At 47.6% G+C, this 21,131-nt stretch overlaps 1 protein-coding gene across 11 annotated transcripts in view; it reads right to left on the bottom strand.

Moving 5' to 3' along the window:
- The window catches only part of FHOD3 (formin homology 2 domain containing 3), a 521,378-nt gene that overhangs the window by 184,465 nt on the left and 315,782 nt on the right, over positions 1–21,131 (bottom strand). For all 11 annotated transcript variants that reach the window (XM_044934658.2, XM_044934661.2, XM_044934659.2 and 8 more), the window contains one exon: positions 6,691–6,802. In XM_044934658.2, the coding sequence (XP_044790593.2) occupies positions 6,691–6,802 (112 nt within the window). The remainder of the gene's footprint in view (positions 1–6,690; positions 6,803–21,131) is intronic.

Genomic DNA, 21,131 nt, shown 5'->3' with positions numbered 1-21,131 from the left:
GTCCCCCTGGAAATTCTCGAGCATCTACCCCCCAAACCAGAGTCTGCCTACTTTCTGCTTTGTGCTTTCACCTACACCTCTGACTTTACGGGGGCAGTCCCCCACTACCTCTCTCTGAAAAAAGAGTTAGCTTACAGCTCCAGTTAATAATTCCTGGGTGTGACAGTGTTTCAACCTACAAACTCCTTTGGAAATCCTCTAGCCTACCTGAATAGGTTTTTCCGGCCACATGAGATTGTTCAGAGCCTCCCAACTGTGAGAGGCAGGAGATGTTCTAAACTGTCTAAACACAGATTCTTTTGAGTAGTTAAAAGATTGATTAGAAATTGTATTGGTGAAGGGTTTTTCACTTATTGGGCCAATGTTTGCTGCTAAGTCTCCATACTCCTGACCTACTGTGTCCTTGGCAGTGTATTGATTGATATAATGGGTGTACAGAAATGTAAGTAATAGCCTCAATGTTTGTAACGTTGGACCCTTGAGTTAATTCTTTTCTTGACTGAGCCCACCTCACCTTTGCCCTATAGGAATGCAGCTTTGTCCAATGCTTTTTTGGAGGCTGGTGCCTGACTTTGGAATAATCACCTTTAGAGAAAGATAAGTTTCTTAAAATTTTAACAGGCCTCCTGGCCAGAAGATGATGTAATTCACCTGAACTTTTGCATATGATAAGTTTGAAAGCCTGGCTTCGATTAGGACCAGGTACTGCTGTCCTTGCATGACTCCACCCCTTCCCCCATTATCCTCTATGCACAACTTTAGGTATAAAAACTACTTTGGAAAATAAAGTGCGGGCCTTGTTCACTGAAACTTGGTCTCCCCATGTCGCTCTCTCTCTCAAATTCTGGCTGAGTCTCCATCTGGAGTGCGGAACCCGCCATGCTTGCTAATTATGCCTGGGCTTCTAAGATCCGACCAGGGAGGCCTCAGTGTCTCCTCTCCTTCGGGAGAACGGAAGGACGCCTGCGGCCTACGTAAGTGGTGCAAACTTCTTGTCTTGAAGTTTTATTGGTCTCCCGCGTAAACCAAGCTACTCAGCCTCTTTTCTCCACTGAATTTTCCTCCTGAGCTATCCTCATTCTATTACTCTTTATATCTCTGATAAATATTTATAAATAAATAGGTCGCCGACGCCGTCCCCGCTTCGAATACCCTGGATCAGCCGGGGCTGGACCCCGGCAGCTTCAGTCGTGTCCAACTCTGTGCAACCCCATAGACGGCAGCCCACCAGGCTCCCCCGTCCCTGGGATTCTCCAGGCAAGAACACTGGAGTGGGTTGCCATTTCCTTCTCCAATGCATGAAAGTGAAAAGTGAAAGTGAAGTCGCTCAGTCGTGTCTGACTCTTTGCGACCCCATGGACTGCAGCCGACCAGGCTCCTCCATCCATGGGATTTTCCAGGCAAGAGTACTGGAGTAGAGTGCCATTGCCTTCTCTTCTGCTGCTGCTTCTGCTAAGTCACTTCAGTTGTGTCCAACTCTGTGCGACCCCATAGACTGCAGCCCACCAGGCTCCCCCGTCCCTGGGATTCTCCAGGCAAGAACACTGGAGTGGGTTGCCATTTCCTTCTCCAATGTATGCAAGTGAAAAGTGAAAGTGAAGTTGCTCGGTCATGTCTGACTCTTAGCGACCCCACGGACTGCAGCCTACCAGGCTCCTCCACCCATGGGATTCTCCAGGCAAGAGTACTGGAGTGGGGGTGCCATTGCCTTCTCCAGCCTTCTCTTCTAGTTCAACACAAATACCTTTTCAGGGCTCCAGCTGGCCTGCATCAAGCACCAGTAGTTGTACCTGTCCCAGGAGCCCGCCTGTCAGAACTAAATGGTCCAGTTCACTGCCACCCCCATCCACACCTTCACTGCTCCATATGGGGTTTCATGTGTGTATGTGTGGGTAGCAACTAACACTTTCCCTGGGGCTTCCCTGGTGGCTCAGACGGTAAAGAATCTGCCTGCAATGCAGGAGACCCAGGTTAAATCCCTGACTCACAAAGATCCCCTGGAGAAGGCAATGGCCACCCACTCCAGTATTCTTGCCTGGAGAATCCCATGGATAGAGGTCACAGTCCATGGGGTCACAGAGTTGGACATGATTGAGTGAATAACATGTGTGGGTAGGGGGTGGCCCTGTGTTAAAATCACAAACCACACGACCTTCCCCCTTCACAAACAGAGAACAAAACTGAGCCCCAAAGTAGTGGAATGAACAGAGGCTCGGGGGGAGGCATGTAAATGGGTGAGATGACATCCACCCTAGCGGCTCACTGTGAGGCGTCCCGGAGATACGGTGCTTTGTCGCCTCTCCCAAGTGCTGATGCAGAACATCGGGAGATGGTCACTTCCTTCATCATCATTGTCCGTCTCTCTCCAACTCCACCTCCAGCACTGGAGTGAGTATAGGATCAATGACAGCCTGGTTTCTCTCTGATGTTCAAAGGCACATGATTGGCACTTAAATAATTGTTAAACAAATGGATTTCATATGAAGAACGCTTAGAACGGCGTCTGTTGTGTGGCAGGCACTTGGACAGCAGCAGCTGTCACTGCAGTGGAGGTGGTGGGCAGGGGACACCCACGCTGCCCCCCAGGCCTGCCCCGCAGGCTTCCTGGCCAGGCCCCCTCCTCCCAGCAAACCACATCACCCCTCTCTCAACCCAGAATGAATAAGCACAGGATAAACTGCTCAATACTCTTGTCCTCTTACTCTCTTCCAAGTCTCTGTATTAAACTCCAAAGAAAATAAAATATTTTGCATGAGTCCTCGTATGCGAGTTGGTCTAACACTCAAACACAAGGTCCCAGTGGCATGTTCCATGTCTTTCACTGTGAGCGATGAACACTTAACGAGTACACTTCTGCTCCAAATAACCATGGAAACAGAGCTTGAGATCTGTGCACTCTAACCTCCGCCATGCTTTGTGCGGTCTTCACAAAGCAATGGACCCTTGAGCACAAGTCAGAGCCAAGATGGCTTGAAAGGATGTCTGGATTCCCCACCCACCTCCCCAACCCTGTTAATCATGTGTGAGACACATGTTTAAAAATTATGTCATATCTCATCACCTCACATTCAAATGAAAAATGGCACCTCTTCAAAAGCAGTGTTGAACCAAATTAGCAGGACTCAAGATTTATGACTGAAATTTCAAAATAAGGTACCCCATCTGGCCACTTACCCCTACCCTCTGTCTGGGAGAGAAACCCAAACAGTCAGAGGGAGGGGGCACCCTGCCCAGGGGAGCAGGGGGTTCTTGACCAGTTTCCTGCTAATCACCAGAGTGAAGAAGTCTTTGATGATGGCAGAATGACAAAGCAAAGCCTCCTCATGGGCTTCCATGACTACTAACTGCCATTCTCTCTTGCTGCCTGGCCCTGTCCACTAGGAAGGGAAAGTGACTTGAAGACCCATGCAAAGGAGAAGACATGCCAGCAGTCTACACAGACAGGTATGACACTGAGCCATGCCTTAGAGACTAACTCAAATCCATGGTTTCATTCTAGCACCTGAGCCAAAGTGCCAACTGCCACGATCAAATGGGGCCCTTTTAATTTTCATTAATTCATACACATTTGTTAGTCCCTATGATACACCTAAATCCCTCAGCGTTTATTGCTGCTCCCTAACTGGCCCACTGTTGGCAGAACAGCAATTTGTCCATCCATGCTCACCAATGAACCTTTCCCGTTAACCCATGTGTGGGATGTGTTGTTTATACAGCAATCAGAGGAATTTGTTCTTGGACAACTTTATTTGCTAGTAATTTCTGAGAACTTGTGGCTCACTTGTTGATTTTCCTTGCAGATTCTTTAAACCTACCATTTTTCATCATCCAAAAGAATTCCTTTCTACTAAAAAGGTCTGTACATTAACATGCCCATTCTCACCCTAACCTCCAAAAGAATGAGTCCAAAACCACCTTGAGGAGTCACATTTATGGCGGATTTATAAACTTGTGTAGAAATGGACGTACTCAGCTGGCCCTCGGTCACCTCTGGCATGTCTACCTACTCGCTCGTCCAGCTGAGAGGGACTGCAGAGCAGCTTCTCAACCTGCCAGGTGGAAACACACCCACAAGTCCTGCCTTCCCCTGCAGAACAGCTGGACATATTTGTGTGTCCAACTCCAGCACAGAGTTCAGGGACAGTTTTATTAGCAGTAATATAGGATGGTGTTATATGTACGTGTTATAATGTCATGGCCAAGACCACACATGTCATAGAGAAATATGTGACTGAACCACACATGATAAGCTATGGTTGAGTTTTTACATCAGTGCTGATCCTTTTTGTTCTCAGCTGCTAGGGCTCAGTAGCAACCGGATGACAATACTTGCCAATAGCTTAAAAAATTTCATTGGAAAAACCATGAGATTGAGAAAACAATCCATTCTCTGTTATGACTTTTTATTTTTATAAATTGGGAAAGAGCAGCCATGGCTTTGTCTTGGGGGAGAGAGTACAGCTGAGTGTACAGCTGGGCCTGCAGGTGGAGACTTGGGGGTTGGGTATGCTCGGGATCACTCCTCTATCCCAAATGGTCTCTCCATGAGATATGCAGTCTGAGGAAGGAAGCTATGAGCTCCCAAACCAGTGAAGTCAAGGGAGAACCTCAAGGTCATAAGAAGGTTGTTTCCTTTAACATGGCCCGCATGACAAGGGCCCAAGGGTTACCTGAAATTTAGGATAGGAAAATGAAGAGTCTGCTAATTATCCTAAAGTAACTCGAAGAGTTGGAGAATAGAGTATGAATCTTCCAAGGATGAATGAAAGGATCAGCTTCACTCTCTTCCCAAACATCCACCTTTGACCCTAAGCCATGGACTGGCCTTGGGAAAGCCCACCCTGGCTTCTGAGTCATTGGGAGCCTTCATTAGGATTCTCAAGGGGTCCCCCTGATGTCCCCTTTAGGCCACGAGGGTCTTCATGCTCATGCTTCAGATGGCAACAAGCCTTGGCAGAAAAAACCTGCCCCAATCTGGCATCAACCTTCCAGACTCACAGCCCCTGATCACACACTAGGACTGTCTCTGTGGTACACGCAAACACAGGCCTGGAGTTGCCTCCCACCTACAGTCCACCATGCTGGGGACTGACGTCTGCCTGTGTGTTTGTGGGAAAAGTGCAGAATCCCAGTTCATGGTCCTGGATGGCTTTCATTAACTTATATTCAAACTTTCAAAGCAACTAGGAAGCTGCTTTCCTTCATCTTTGCATTCAGTCCTGAATGTGGGTCTCTGATCAACACTGAGTCAGAGACAACAAGTGGTTTGAATCAAAGAAGGCTATTTAGGCCCCTCATTTCTTTTCATCAGTTGTCCCTGAGCTGACTTGTACATAAACATGTGTGTCCATACATACATACACACACACAACCATACACCAACATGTTAAGAACAATTCTATCTGGTAAGACTACAGGTAAATTTTTATGGTCTTCTTTACATTGTTTTTTTTCCAAATTTTCTAGAGTATTTCCATTGTAAAAAGAAAATAATTAATGTTAACAAGTTTTTGTTCTTGTTAGAGTCTTTGTGGGGATGACAATATTCATAAAAATGTCCTACTGAGGAACAAAACCTAAGTATTTGTTAGTCACTCAGTCATCTCCAACTCTTTGCAACCGCATAGACTGTAGCCCACCAGGCTCCTCTGTCCATGGGATTCTCCAGGCAAGAACACCGGAGTGGGTTGTCAAGCCCTTCTTCAGGGGATCTTTCCAACCCAGGGATCGAACCCTGGTCTCCTTCATTGTAGGCAGATTCTTTATTGTCTAAGCTACCAGGGAAGCTGTTTTAAAGAATAAAACAAAACAAAAACCCGTTTCAGAATCAGACTTCACAACATTAAAGGGGACGCAGCATGTCATGCTGTAAACCAAATCCAAAGCTCATTTGTCTTCAGGTGTGCAGGCCGGCACTAGGCCTTCCTGCTGTGGGTCAGCCAGGTGCTGGGACACCCAGAGGGGACAGGCACCCCACTGTCCAGCAGGACACACACTCCTGGGAGAATGGGCACAGCAGAGATGAGGGGCACACAGGGCTTTGAAAGAATACGCTCATCTGACCCAAGGCAGGGCGGGCCTGGCGCAGGCTGGGTGGGAGGTGGGGGTGGCGGGTAAACAGGGACGGGACGTGAAGGGTCGGCCCTAACCGGGCACTGGGGAGCCACCGGCAGGTTTCAGACGGAAAACGACGTGACCACATTTGTGCTTTAGAAGAAGCCTCCAATAGCAGAGAGGCGGGTAGCATTTCAGAGAGGTAAAGGATGCCCAGTGAGAGATGGTGAAGAGGATGCAAGGGAGGGAAGATGTTTAAGGAACATTGTGGGGTGAAAGCCAATAAAGCAGGTGGGAGAGAGGGGAAGAGACGAAGGAGCCAAAGTGACTCCAACAGGATGGGAAAAGAGAACAAGCTGGTTCTGTGCATTCAGTTGTGGTGGCTGAAGATGGGGCATAAAGATAAGCTGGAGTCTGACCTGTCCTGGGTCAGCTAGGGGTGCTTTTCTTTCCCTGTTCTCTCCTTCACCTAATCTTTATACATATGCATCCTGAAACATCTGTTTCCTGATGTCAGAAGTCCACACAAAGGGAATTCTGTTCCTTTTCAATTCTGCCTTGAACCTGGAAATAAAAAGTGGAAATCTTCCATGAGACACTTTTACTTGGATGACATAGCGAGCAGGGACCACTCACCCCTTTTTGTGTCCACGGCAGAGATGGCCTGAATCAGGAGAGGTGCATTGGACTCCGAGTATTCCACAAAGACCAGCAGCAGCTTTAGGGCTGTCTTCACCACCAGGCGGAACTGCGGAGACAAGACACAACCATCATGCGGCTGCACACACAGCGGGGGCGTCTGCAGCCTTTGTCCTGACAGCAGCTGGCACCCAGCTGCTCTTCTCAGCAGTTACGCAGATTTCTTCACCAGACACCTCAGAAGGCAGGTGTCGGTATTACCCCCATTGCACAGATAAGTAAACTGAGGCCGAGTCCCTGACTCAAGATACCACGGCTAGAAACGGAACCAGAATTTGAACCCAAGGCCTTTGGCCCTGGGCTCACACAGGTTGTCTGTCAACACAGGAGGCGGCAGTTGCTGGGTCGGTAACTTCGTTTTAACCAGACTAGATCACTGTGATGTACCGCAATCAAGTCTCATTTGTTTTCTGATGAAGAAGCAGGCATGGCAAGCTAAATGACTTGTCTGAGGCTGCGACAGGATGCTTGAACCAAGTCCGGGTTCTTAAAACTGCAGAGGGAAGGCCATCTGGGGCCTCACCCCCACAGTCCTGGGCCCAGAGGACCGCACTCCTGAGGAGCCACACCCAGCCCAGGGCTCCTCTTCACTTGGACTGAAGGTCACTTACCTGAAGAAATGCAGCCAACACTGAACCCTAACTCACTCAGCCGCCAGGGGTGGGGTTTGGGCGGTGGGGTGGGGTGGGGAGGAGTTGGGGGTGGGCTGTGGCAGCCTGGGGCTTCCCGCTCAGCCCCCGACCCCTCCCCACAGGCTTTGCTGCTGCAACCTTGACTCATGTCTCCTTTCCTGCGCCCCATTTCCTCCTTCTCAAAGAAATCACACACCACCTTCCTCCTGGAAACAGGTTCAAATCCCCCTTCTAGGAAACAGCGCACCTGCCTCAGGGCTGCTCCTTGAGGGGGCCCCCAGCAGGTGGCTGGACAGTGCCCCCCTGCCTCCGCCCCTACCACACGGGCAGAAAGAGCTCTCCTGGGGAGAGGGGCTACTGTGCATGGGGTCTGCAGGGTCAGAACCACACCTGGGTCAGAGTGGCCTCAACGGTGTTTGCATGTGGAATGAACGAATCTCCCAAGAAGCAACCAATCAGTCCACATTTGTTCTCCCACCCCCGTGGCTGCGGAAAACCGGCTCCAGGCACTCCACCAGGTCTGCCGCCGAGAAAGGCCCAGGGACTCCTGCAGGCATCTCCTCACATCAATGTATTAGAGCCAGGTGTGGACTTTAGGGCGGGATGTGGAGCCCTGCACATGCCAGGGGGACAGGGTGAAACCATCACCCATCCCAAGTCATTTCTCCAAACTCATGACCCCACCTCTCCCCCTCAACCCCCTGTCCTCTGTCATCTCCCCTAGTAAACCAGCTGGCTTTTCCTCAATTCCATAGCTCTCTCCAGCCAGAGCCATGGTACCCAGCTCTCCTTAAAAGAAAATGGCTCAAGAGTTGCCATACTCCCTGATTCCCCTTCTCCATTTCCCATAGACTCCTCAACCCATCTGACAGAGCTTCTATCTCCACGACGCAGATTAAACTACTCTTGTCAAGCTTGCTGATGGCCTCCATGTTGTCCAGGCATCCCTGGTGGCTCAGACACTAAAGAATCTGCCTGCAATGCAGGAGACCTGGGTTCGATCCCTGGGTCAGGAAGATCCCCTGGAGAAAGAAATGGCAACCCACTCCAGTATTCTTGCCTGGAGAATTCCATGGACAGTGGAGCCTAACAGGCTACAGTTCATGGGGTCACAAAGAGTCAGACACGACTGAGTAACTAACACTTTGACTTTCCATGGTGTCCAGTGGTTACTCTTCTAGGCTCATTTTAGCTCAACTCTCAGCAGCACGTGACAATCAACTGCTCCCTCCAGAAACAATTTCCTCATGACATGGCTGACCACCGTCTCCTACCTGGGGGGCTACACTAGCTGGCTCCTTCTAAGCAGCTCAACCTCCAGGTGTGGGGAGGCCTCAGAGTTCACTCCCCACCCCCGCTCCCTTGCCACACACTCTGTCCAGGTGAGTTCATCCAGGCCCTTAACTGTAAATCCCACTTATGACTCAGTGCTCTTCAGACCTGGCACCTGACCTCGACACTCTTATGGGCCCTCAAGTTCAATGTAGCCCAAAGAGAACTTGCTCGATTTGCACTTGTGCTCATTCTGTCCCACCACCACTTCCAGCGTGTCCCTTCCACAAGTCCACACCTCGGGACAAGGCCCCACCATTCACTCACTGCAAATGGGAGCCACACTGCCCTCCTCCCTCCCAATTTCACAATGACTCCATCCATCAGGGCTGTCGGCAGCTATCTGACTCTGCCCACAGCTCCCTCTCCCTGTCCACCTGAGACCACCGTGAGAGCCTCCTCAGTACTTCTGGGCTTGTCACCTTGAAGCCCTTTCTCTAAACTTCAGCCAGAGTGACCCTGGCCCTCTCAACCCTCCACTGGCTCTGCATCACATTCAGGGTGGCGTCCACCCCTGCAAGCTTTATGTCGCTACCAAGCTCTCCGTCCTCATCCCCTGTCACTCCCCTTCTGCCCAGGGTGCTCCCATCAGCCCCCTCTCTTGAGTCACACGACCGTGTGTTTTTCACATACTAAAGCTTGTGCCTGACTCAAGAGTTTTCTCATTGGCTATTCCCTCACCAGTCCCCACAGGACTGGCCTTTCCTTATCTTCCAGGTCTGAGAGATTTCCCCTCATGGGAAATAACCTTTCTGACGACTTCATCTAAAGGAGCCCCTTGGTCACTCACATCACCGTTTTCTTCACGTCCTTTATCATGACCTGTAACTGCTACATACACGTTCACTCACCTGATACAAGTGCCACACCTGTTTAGAGCAGCCGGTCCCTTCCCCAGGGGATCTTCCTGACCCAGCAATTGAACCAGGGTCTCCTGCATGGCAGGTGGAGTCTTTACCAGCTGAGCCACCAGGGAAGCCCCAGAGCAGAGGCCACCTGGTGGTGGAGATGCTGATTTTCCTGACACACCAGAAGCCGCATCTCCCTCCAAGGGGCTGCTGGGTCACTGCTGCACAGGGGCAGGCTGGAGTGCCCCCTTCACCAAGGCTTGGCCTGCAAACCCAACCACTAATGTGTGTGGAGCCAGTCTCCTCAGCCCGCCCCGACCCCCAACTCCACCCCAGCCCTCAGCACGGCTGGGCCCCCCACCAAGTGCAGAGGACAGCAGCACCTTGGGCTTCTATCCGTCCGCCCTGCGACATCCTTATCAAAACGGGACCTGAGTTCTGGCGAGGGCTCTGAACTCTCTAGAGCACATTCACCTTTTGTCACCCGCGTCCCACATTCTCTGTTCTCCCTAACTGGGAATAGACTAAATTCCAGAGTATTTTTCTCCGCAACTACAAGGTGGGGGGTAGGAGAGGAAGGCATGGCACAATGAACTGTGCTATCTTGGTACATGTAGAGCAGAAAAAATGTCTTCAAGTAAATAAAACAACCCAGCAAGCCCAGGCTTGGCGTCCTCATCGGTGGGTGGACTGTTATTATGTGGTTTAAGCCTCCTCGGTGTCTTCGTGGGAAAGAACCTGGCTGCTGCCCAGCCCACGGCCCCATCAGCTGGTCTCAGCTGGGCTGCCTCCTGGGCATCTCTGTGGTCACGGGGCCTTGGCTGACAGGGTACTCAAGGACCCACTCTGCCTTACAAGGTTCTCTAAGTAAGAAACCACAGTTTTCTCGGAAAGTCTTCTTTCCCTGTTAGTCTCAACATGCCCGTTCACGTCATCTTCTCCTTTGCTATGAAGTCTCTGCTTAGAGATCTTTTGCCCCTGTAAATTTATTTTTAAAAAACTCTTAAACTCTTCTGAGTCATGATCTTAGGCTTCTATGAATTTGGCTTCTACTCAGTCTAAGTTGATGTTTATGTGTGTTTGGAAGCCTTACTATGTAAAATTAATCACAAACATATTATATAGTTAAACTACTTTAGAAAAAAAGAGAGCAGTGACACATTAATTTAATGGAAATGAACAGTACTAATTGCTAGCATGTCCCAACTAATCATCAAAATACAACTAGCACAGCTTCTCTTCTGAAATACCTCATTAGCATTGCTGTACAGACTTGAAAGGAATAAGAATTCCTGACTTCAAAAGATTTCTACACCAAATGCTCATTTTTCCAGAATTCAAGCAATTTGATGCCCTCAAGTATCTGGAATGCTATCAAAACCCTCCAAAACCTTGGAACAGTCACAGTGGAGGCCACACAGCCATTCCTCCAAGTCCAAACACGCTGCTCATCATCTCAGAGCTCTTAAAAATCCGCTGTAATTATTCTAAGACACATTCTAGCAGGAGTGGCCACCGAGCTTCCTGGCCTGCTGAGAAGAGGTAAACGAGAGGCCAGTGATGGACCGAGAGAGGCAGGCCCACCGTGGCAGCGGGAGCAAGGACCATGAATGAGGGGTGGGGACACACGCATGGATGCCAGTGCACACAGCACTGCAAGGCTCAGACACTGGAGGCTTCTCAAAGGGCTTTGGCAGTGGCCCTCCAAGGCCATTTCATCTCCGCCTGGTGCTCCTCTATGTTCTAAAGGGCGGTTTCATCACAAATGACTTACAGGCTCAAAACTCTGCCTATCTGTCTAACACTGAGGGCAATCAATAAGAACTGATTCTCATTCTTATGGAGCATGAACCACTTGGGAAAATAAAGCAACTGGTCACAAAACAGTAACCAGGGCAACACAGAGTCAGTCTCAGAAGCAGTGGTTCTGAGACCAGTCAGATGCTGCGGGCATAGATTCCCCATATCAGAGGGTCTAGGTGGCCCTTGCTAAGGCTACTGCAGAAGGAATTTAGAACCTGGATGGGGATGAGCTGGCCAAGCCATCTAAGGTCCTTCCCAATTCCAAGATGCTCTGATTCTTCTTTCAACGTCCTGAGTGCCTTCCAGATGCTCAGTACCCACTGAGGGTCCCCGAGGGGCAGGAGGTCAGGAAGCTGTAGCCCAGCCTTTAAGAAGACAGTCACCCTGCTTTGGAGACAGGACTCAGAACACCTCCACACAACACGGCTGAGAGCGTTACCTGTGCCAGGGGCCATCAGAGTCAGGTTACTGAGGACAGAGAGCAACGTCCCAGAGCCAGGCCCCTACATTGGGGACGAGAGGCTCAGAGCTGATGTAGCTGGCCTTCTAGGCTTCCAGGGACCCGAAGAGTGGTGTGACAGCCTTCAGGTTCCTGCTTATAAAATAAGCCCACTTATTTTAGGGTTTGGAGGAACCACACGGAGGGGAGGGTCTACATTCAGCCTTTGGGCTACACATTACCTAATTTTATATACAGTCAACCCTTGAATAACATGGGTTTGAACTGTGTGGGTCCACTCATAGGAAGTTTTTTTCTTTTTCAAAAGTAAATACTAAGGTACCACATGATCCGCAGCTAGCTGAATCCATGGGTGCAGAACCACGGGTACAGCACTGCAGATATGGAATAACCTCAGATATGGAAAGTTGACTTTAATTTATACACCATTTATCAACTCCTGGAAGGGTCTGGGTCTCTAACCTCTGCATAATTCAAGGATCAACTATAATTACATTCTAGGAAAAACTGGTACTCTATTTTAGCGCTGTCCATCATAATAAATTATGTTTTATATTGCTTTAAATATGCAGCTAAATCACAGTATGTAACAGGAATCTGAGACAACCCTTTCACACAAGGACAGGAACATGTAGTCAGCGGTGAACTGTGCTTCTCATCAGTGTGAGCCGTACTCTCCACAGCAGCTGTTCCTCTCTGTTCCTACACAGCCTAAAGTGGAGGCCATGGGGCTTCCGAAGACCAGGGAGGTCCCACAGACAACCTGGGACTCCAGTGTCACCTCATGTCAGGGAGGTGGGGACTGAGTAGGACGACGGTGTCCATAGGGCTTGGCTGGCTTTGTTGTTGCTGTTGTTTAATTTTCAACCCACAAGGAGGGCATGGAGTCAGCCTGTACAGAACCTGGCTATCTGGGGTTTAGATAAACTGTAACCACCAGTTGTTATGGAAAAGGAGTAAGAGGCAGTTCCTCAATAATTCTGTTCTTAAAAGCAAACTAGAGGGTTTCCCTCCTTGCTCAGTGGTAAAGAAACTGCATGTGAATCCAGGAGACAAAGGCTCGATCCCTGATCTGGGAAGACCTCACATGCCTGGGGCAACTAAGCCCACGTGCCACACTACTGAGCCTGCGCCCTAGAGCCGGGAGCCACAACTAACGAGGCCTGAGCACCCCAGAGCCCATGCTCTGCGACAACGAAGCCACCGCAGGGAGAAGCGGGCGCACCGCAACTGGACAGCAGCCCCAGCTCGTCGCACAGAGAAAAGCCCACACAGCAACAAAGGCCCAGCACAGCCTGAAGTAAACAAATAAAAAAGCAAACTGGAACTCCCTTCACGTTTTATGGCACTTAGAGAAGACCAAGAACTTCACTTAGCAGGTCAAATACATTGCTTATGAAGTAGAAATCAAAGTATTCCCCCAAGTCTCCAAATTCCTACTCTTTTAAAAATTCAGCAACCATAGAAAGAAAACAATTTCCAAACCAAAGGATTTAAATTATAAAGGGGGTTTGAAAGACATGCTTCACTCTGTTTCATTTTCCACTAAAAAAAGCATGTTATAGAAGTGGATGCTGGTTATTAAAACTGAATTAGAAATTGGAGGGTAACTTGATCTGCAAAGCTTTGCCACACTGTTTACAAGCTAACCAGAACTAAGAATATACTGAATATTTTAACAAGAACAACAACAAAATTCAAGTGACTTAAGATATTTATCAAACTTCTTTTAAATGCTTTATTCCAAAGACATATACTCAAGCTCAGAATTCCTAAGCAAAAAGCTCAGAATGGGCCCTCAGACATCTTGGGGTTCAAATCTCTCCCCTTTTGTGCTGTCATCATAAGAATGAGGTTGATCTTATCAGAAATAAAGTATAGGCCAAGATACACTCCCTGAGTCCAAACTTCTGAGCCAAGGCTTTCAGGTGTCAAAGGGGGAGAGGTGCAGACCCCAAAGTTGGCACACCTGCCAGGACAGGAAGCCACTCACATCAAACCCATGTGCTATGACTTCAGGGCCTAATGGCCAACCCATGTATGATCCAATGCAATTTGCAGAAAGGGGACCAACTTGGTGATTAATGGAGCAGCCAATTGTGGGGCTGGGAACCCCTCAAACTTTTACTACTTGCTGTCAGAAAATCTTGCAGAATGTCAAATACAGAAGACTATTCAAAAATAAAGACCCTGATACTGGGAAGGATGGAAAGCAAAAGCAGGAGGCACCAGCAGAGGTCGAGATGGTTGGATGGCATCACCAACTCAATGGACATGAGTTTGAGCAAGCTCCAGGAGATACTGGAGGGCAGAGGAGCCTGGCATGCTATAGTCCGGGGTTGCAAAGAGGTGGACACGATGTAGCAACTGAACAACAAAAACAAAAATTCAAAAATAATTCAAATAAATGTCAAAATAGTAAATAATGCTGTATCTATTGAGATAAAGTACTGGGGCTTACCTGGAGGTTTCTGTAAAGAATAATGTCTAAAAGTGAATAAGACCAAAAAACATCCACTTGCTAAATTTCCTTTGGGATACATTCCTCAGTGTAACTATGAAGAGTTAGCTGATAACAGGTAACATAAATCTATTGTTGTTATCTAAGCACTTCACCCAATATCAATAATCTCAGATATGCAGATGACGCCACCCTTATGGCAGAAAGTGAAGAGGAACTAAAAAGCCTCTTGATGAAAGTGGAAGAGGAGAGTGAAAAACTTGGCTTAAAACTCAACATTTAGAAAATGAAGATCATGGTATCCAATCCCATCACTTCATGGGAAATAGATGGAGAAACAGTGGAAACAGTGGCTGACTTTATTTTTTTGGGTTCCAAAATCACTGCAGATGGTGATTGCAGCCATGAAATTAAAAGACACTTATTCCTTGGAAGGAAAGTTATGACCAGCCTAGATAGTATATTAAAAAGCAGAGACATTACTTTGCCAACAAAGGTCAGTCTAGTCAAGGCTATGGTTTTTCCAGTGGTCATGTACAGATGTGAGAGTTGGACTGTGAAGAAAGCTGAGTGCCGAAGAATTGATGCTTTTGAACTGTGATGTTGGAGAAGACTCTTGAGAGTCCCTTGGACTGCAAGGAGATCCAACCAGTCCATCCTAAAGGAGATCAGTCCTGGGTGTTCATTGGTAGGACTGATTTTGAAGCTGAAACTCCAATACTTTGGCCACCTGATGCGAAGAGCTAACTCATTTGAAAAAACCCTGATGCTGGGAGGGATTGAGGGCAGGAGGAGAAGGGGACGACAGAGGATGAGATAGCTGGATGGCATCACCAACTAAATGGACATGGGTTTGGGTGGACTCTGGGAGTTGGTGATGGACAGGGAGGCCTGGCATGCTGCGGTTGATGAGGTCACAAAGAGTCGGACACGACTGAGCGACTGAACTGAACTGAAAGCACTACCAAAACCGTGCACTAAAATACTGCCTTAGGGAACACCGCCACAGTACCTTCAAAATGAAGGGGGGAAATCAACCAGAGTGGGTGCTTATCCGCAGCTTCAGATACAAAACCTCCTGGTCCAGAAGACTCTGTGACTCGTCATACAGCTAACTTCTAGAGGAAGTCGAAGAAAACCAAGGCTAATCTGATTTCTACCATACTATAGAGTACCCCAGCTTTCCCTCTGGTGCAAAAACATAAGCCACGGGCAAATGGGACACATATTCTTCTCTTCTGCTGCTGCTGCTGCTAAGTCGCTTCAGTCGTGTCCAACTCTGTGCGACCCCATAGACAGCAGCCCACCAGGCTCCTCTGTCCTTGGGATTCTCCAGGCAAGAACACTGGAGTGGGTTAGTGGGTTGCCATTTCCTTCTTCAATGCAGGAAAGTGAAAAATGAAAAGGAAGTCGCTCAGTCGTGTCCTACTCTTCCTGACCCCATGCACTGTAGCCACCAGGCTCCTCCATCCATGGAACCTTCCAGGCAAGAGTACTGGAGTGGGTATTCTTCTTTGAGTAATCAGTTCAGTTCAGCCCAGTTCAGTTGCTCAGTCATGTCCGCCTCTTTGCGACCCCATGAATCACAGCCCGCCAGGCCTCCCTGTTCATCACCAACTCCCGGAGTTCACCCAAACTCATGTCCGTCGAGTTGGTGATGCCATCCAGCCATCTCATCTTCTGTTGTCCCCTTTCTTCTGCCCCCAATCCCTCCCAGCATCAGGGTCTTTTCAAATGAGTCAGCTCTTCGCATCAGGTGGCCAAAGTACTGGAGTTTCAGCTTTAGCATCAGTCCTTCCAATGAACACCCAGGACTGATCTCCTTTAGGATGGTCTGGTTGGATCTCCTTGCAATCCAAGGGACTCTCAAGAGTCTTCTCCAACACCACAGTTCAAAAGCATCAATTCTTTGGTGCTCAGCTTTCTTTATAGTCCAACTCTCACATCCATACATGACCACTGGAAAAACCATAGCCTTGACTAGACAGACCTTTGTTGACAAAGTAATGTCTCTGCTTTTGAATATGCTATCTAGGTTGGTCATAACTTTCCTTCCAAGGAGTAAGCGTCTTCTAATTTCATGGTTGCAATCACTATCTGCAGTGATTTTGCAGCCCCCCAAAAATAAAGTCTGACACTGTTTCCACTTTTTCCCCATCTATTTCCCATGAAGTGATGGGACCAGATGCCATGATCTTAGTTTTCTGAATGTTGAGCTTTAAGCCAAGTTTTTCACTCTCCTCTTTCACTTTCATCAAGAGGCTTTTGAGTTCCTCTTCACTTTCTGCCATAAGGGTGGTGTCATCTGCATATCTGAGGTTATTGATCAAAGCTGAATAACTTTCTTATGTAAATAACCAGCCCTGGAAACATGACAGTGGACAACTGCCAAGCTCAGGAATGGTGAAAGTGCTGTCAGCCAGAGTGTGGTGGTCAGCTGTCGTCTCCTTAGAGTGGACGGAGAAGGGCTGGCAGATGAGTACTGGCAGGTAGAGAGAGGCTGCAGGGATGGGGTCAGCAGTGCTGGCAAAGGATGACCTGAGCTGGTAGGGCTGCTCCCAGCGGGCTCCTGGAAGCTTATGCTTTTTGCAGTCGTCCTATTCACCCAACTCTCCTAGAACATCTCTGTCCAAGGAACAGCACATCGGCTACAGTGAAGCTTTTACATCATTCCAGATGTTCTTCCATATTAGAGCCACCCATTTCCCAGAAGAGGGAACACAGCTGCAAGTGCTTGGCCACATGCCCCCAAAGGGAAGAAGGGTCAGAGTCCCACTTCATTCCTGTTTCCTCCCAGTTGCATTCATAAGGGATCTTGACTATGTAAATTTGTAAGCTGCAGTTCTGGTTTATCAATAAGCCTTTGGAGAGTTGTGGTTCCTACCACAAATCAGCTCCCTGAAGTTAATCATCTCAGAGTGGAATGAAAAAAAAAAGCTGTTCCAGCCCTGTGGCTGGGGACCCATTCTGGATCTTGGGGTCCCCTCAGTGTGCTGGTTCCTTTAAGGTGTGACTCCAACCTCTGGTTTCAACGACTAGTAAATTCCCCCCAAACAATGACTAGTAAAATTTCCTCTTTTTTTCTTTTTCTTCCACTTAGATTATGGGGGTATCCAGGAGATCAAATCAGTGAGAATTAGTTTTCTGGGTGTGTGCCTATGTGCTCAGTTGCTCAGTCATGTCCGACTCTTTCTGACCCCATAGACTATAGAATGCCAGGCACTCCAGTCTATGAGATTCTCTAGGCAAGGATGCTGGAGTGAGTTGCTATTTCCTCCTCCAGGGATTTCTGGGTGTATGGAGCCAAATAACCAGTAGAAGAGCAATACCCATAAAGGGGAGAGTGGCTCTTTGTATCCATAATATCTCTGACACAAATATTACTTGATTGAGTGAGTGAAAGTCACTCAGTCATGTCCGACTCTTTGCGACCCCACGGACTACACAGTCCATGGAATTCTCCAGGCCAGAATACTGGACTGGGTAGCCTTTCCCTTCTCCAGAGGATGTTCCCAACCTAGGGATCAAATCCAGGTCTCCCACATTGCAGGCGGATTCTTTACCAGCTGAGCCACAAGGGAAGTCCAAGAATACTGGAATGGGTAGCCTATCCCTTCTCCAGTAGATATTCCCGACCCAGGAATCAAACCAGCGTCTCCTGCATTGCAGTGGATTCTTTACCAACTGAGCTATCGAGGAAGCCCCAAATTGAACCTGTATTAAAACATGGAATTTGGTTGGTCAAGAGGTTAAGAATCTGCCTGCCAATGTAGGGGACGCCGGTTTGATCCCTGGTCTGGGAAGACTCCACATGCCATGAAGCAACTGAGCCCAGGTACCACAGCTCCTGAGCCTGCACTCTAGGGTCAAGAACAACAGCAAACAACCCATAGGAGGAAGGGAGCAGCCACAGACTACCTGGACAGGCAGGAAACCACATCCCGAGTCTTCTCCTCTGTGACACAAAAGCCGTAAGCTGCAGGGAAGGGCAGCAAATCTTGTTGCCCCAGAAGCACAGGTAGGGTAGTAGAAGGGAAAAGAATAAGACTTTGTGTTTCTGGGACAGGGGCAAGAACACATCCCTCAGGAGAGACCTTTTAGAGTTCTCCTACCACGGAGGGAGGGACAGGACCACTGAGACAGTCCCACCCCAAGACCCAGTTTACTGCTGTAGTATGAAATCTTGATATTAAAAAATAACCTTTTAAAATTTTTACTGATTTTTTTATGATTCTAAGAGTAATAATATTCTCTTTATACCAAACTTTAGAAATACAAAAATAAAGTAAAAATCACCTGAAGTGCTATTACATAAGGATTTTAAACTTTGTACATTTCCTTCTAATTTTCCTACAGTATTTTCCTGTATTATTGTAGTATTTCAAAAACCTAACATTTAATGACTGTGTAATTAATATTAGGCATATGACCTTGCTGAAGACCAATGTGGGAAACAAAGGCAACAGAGAAAGTTCAGTTCTGGAAGCACCAGGCCATAGCAGGTTCCACTTGGAGAGAGGCAGGAGCATGGAGATTGACCTCCCTCTGAGACTCAGATGCGTAGAAAATGTTTAAAGCTCACAGTGAAAAGGTAACATTGAGAAAAACTCTCTAGCAAGCCAGTTCTCACCTCAAGCACAATTACTTAAAAGAACTTGGAAAGGGTGGTAAAGGAAAATACTACAGCAACAGCAAAACCCAAGCTCCCCTGAGAGAAAACTGAAAACCTCTCTACTCTAATAGCTTAGTATTAGAGATGTGCCCATTTATAGGCATAAATACTACCTACGTTAGCCTATACTATCCCATACATACCAAGCTTTCAACAAAAAATCACAAGATGTATAAAAAAGTCCCAATTCCCCACCCTTTCTAACAAGAAACAAAGCCATCAATAGATTTGGCTCAATATTGGAACTATAAAATTCACAATGATTAAAATGTTAAAGACTAATGGAAAAGGTATACACCATGCATAAACAGATGATAAATTTCAGCAAAGGAAAACTATAAGAATCAAATGGAAATGCTGGAAGTAAAAAGCATTTAAAGCCTAAAGCTTTCCTTTCCTGAGTGAATATGATCTTGAGGTTGGAACTCTAGCCTGAAATTAATGGGAAAAAAATCAAAGCTCCACATTTAGGTGTTAAACAATCACAGAGATGCAGAATGGAAGAAATTGGCAAATGTAAATAAGTGAAAAACAAAACAAAACCTAGGAGGTTTAGTGAATTATTAGTTTGATTGGAGCTAGCACCCAGGACTGCCGCTGAACGCAGAGGTGGGATTTATAGAAGGGGGACACTGTATTCTGGGATCTTACCAAAGTAAGATCCTTTGTACTAGCTGGACAGAGAAACTGCTACCCCGCACAACGAGGAACTACAAACTATATCCCCAAGGACTGTCTGTGGAAACCATCAAATTTAACTTGGACAGGATGGCATAATCAGTTCAGTTCAGTCACTCAGTCGTGTCTGACTCTTTGCAACCCCATGCACTGCAGCATGCCAGGCCTCCCTGTCCATCACCAACTCCCAGAGTTCACTCAAACTCATGTCCATAGAGTTGGTGATGCCATCCCACCATCTCATCATCCTCTGTCATCCCCTTCTCCTCCTGCTTTCAATCTTTCCCAGCATCAGGGTCTTTTCCAATGAGTCAAGATGGCATAATATCTGTCTTTAAATACTTTAAGAGTATTTCCATGGGGAAGTGAGTGTGTGTTATTCCAGAAAGCAGTGCAAAGCATTTGGTTAATGACAGAGAGGTGGAGGTGGGTCCCCACAGGTAAGGCTTTCCCACAGTTCCAGTGTCCAGTAAAGGCAGTTTGAGGGAAATAGCACTTGCTCTGCTGAAGTATCAGGAGTGTGGCTGGTGAATGTCAGGAACATCTTAAACAAGATTTTGCCATCTCTCCAAGGCTAGAATTCTATTTGATATTATATTACTCAAAAAGCGCTTCAGTGAGACTCCAGATAATTATGCTGAGTGAAAAAAAGCTAACTCCAAAAGGTTACATGCTGTGGCCCCTACCTTCCATATAACCTTGTTGAAATCACCAGAGTATAGAAATGAAGAACAGGTTAATGGTTGCCAGAGATTTAGGCTGGGGTGGGAATAGGAGGCAAGTGATATTCGGACTCCTGTTGGTGATGGACACGTTCTGTCTCTTGACTGTACCAAACCCTCAACTGCCTGATTTGCGATGCTGTAGTACAGTATTGCAGGATGTTATCTTTGGAGAAAGCGGGGTAAAGATTACACAGGATCTCTAGGTATTATTTCTAACAATGATATGTGAACATACAATTATCTCAAAACAATTAACCAAAAAAATTAAAAATGAAAAAGCACTTCAGATCTCACCCACCTGTGGGTCATCTGAGCAGATCACACTGGCAGTGACATGCCAATGACCATGACCAGAGGGTTCACGAAACCTCCTCTACTTTACAACCAGCCAGCACTTCCTGGCACCGTGGATACACCTGTTTAGCTCTCCTGAGGGACACTGCCTTCATCTTACCCAGTATGTCAAAGCTTTCCAGCTACTGAAGCCCAACTGCCAAATTTTCTCTTCCTGCTGGGGTAATGCCCTGTGGCTCAATTGTTAAGAATTCACCTGCAACGCGGAGACTCAGGTTCGATCCCTGGGTCAGGAAGATCCCCTGGAAGAGAAAATGGCAATCCACTCTAGTATTCCTACCAGGAAAATCCCATAGACAGAGAAGCCTGGCAGGCTACAGTCCATGGGGTCACAGTCAGACATGACTGAGCGACTAAGCACCACCACCACCACGCCTACTTCTGCTGGAGGCAATGCCATAGTCATAGCTGCC

Source organism: Bubalus bubalis, chromosome 22 (genome assembly GCF_019923935.1).
Source record: "Bubalus bubalis isolate 160015118507 breed Murrah chromosome 22, NDDB_SH_1, whole genome shotgun sequence".
NCBI classification, from domain to species: domain Eukaryota; kingdom Metazoa; phylum Chordata; class Mammalia; order Artiodactyla; family Bovidae; genus Bubalus; species Bubalus bubalis.
The sequence above is the reverse complement of the archived record's forward strand: the minus strand, read 5'-3'. Positions and strand labels throughout refer to the sequence as shown.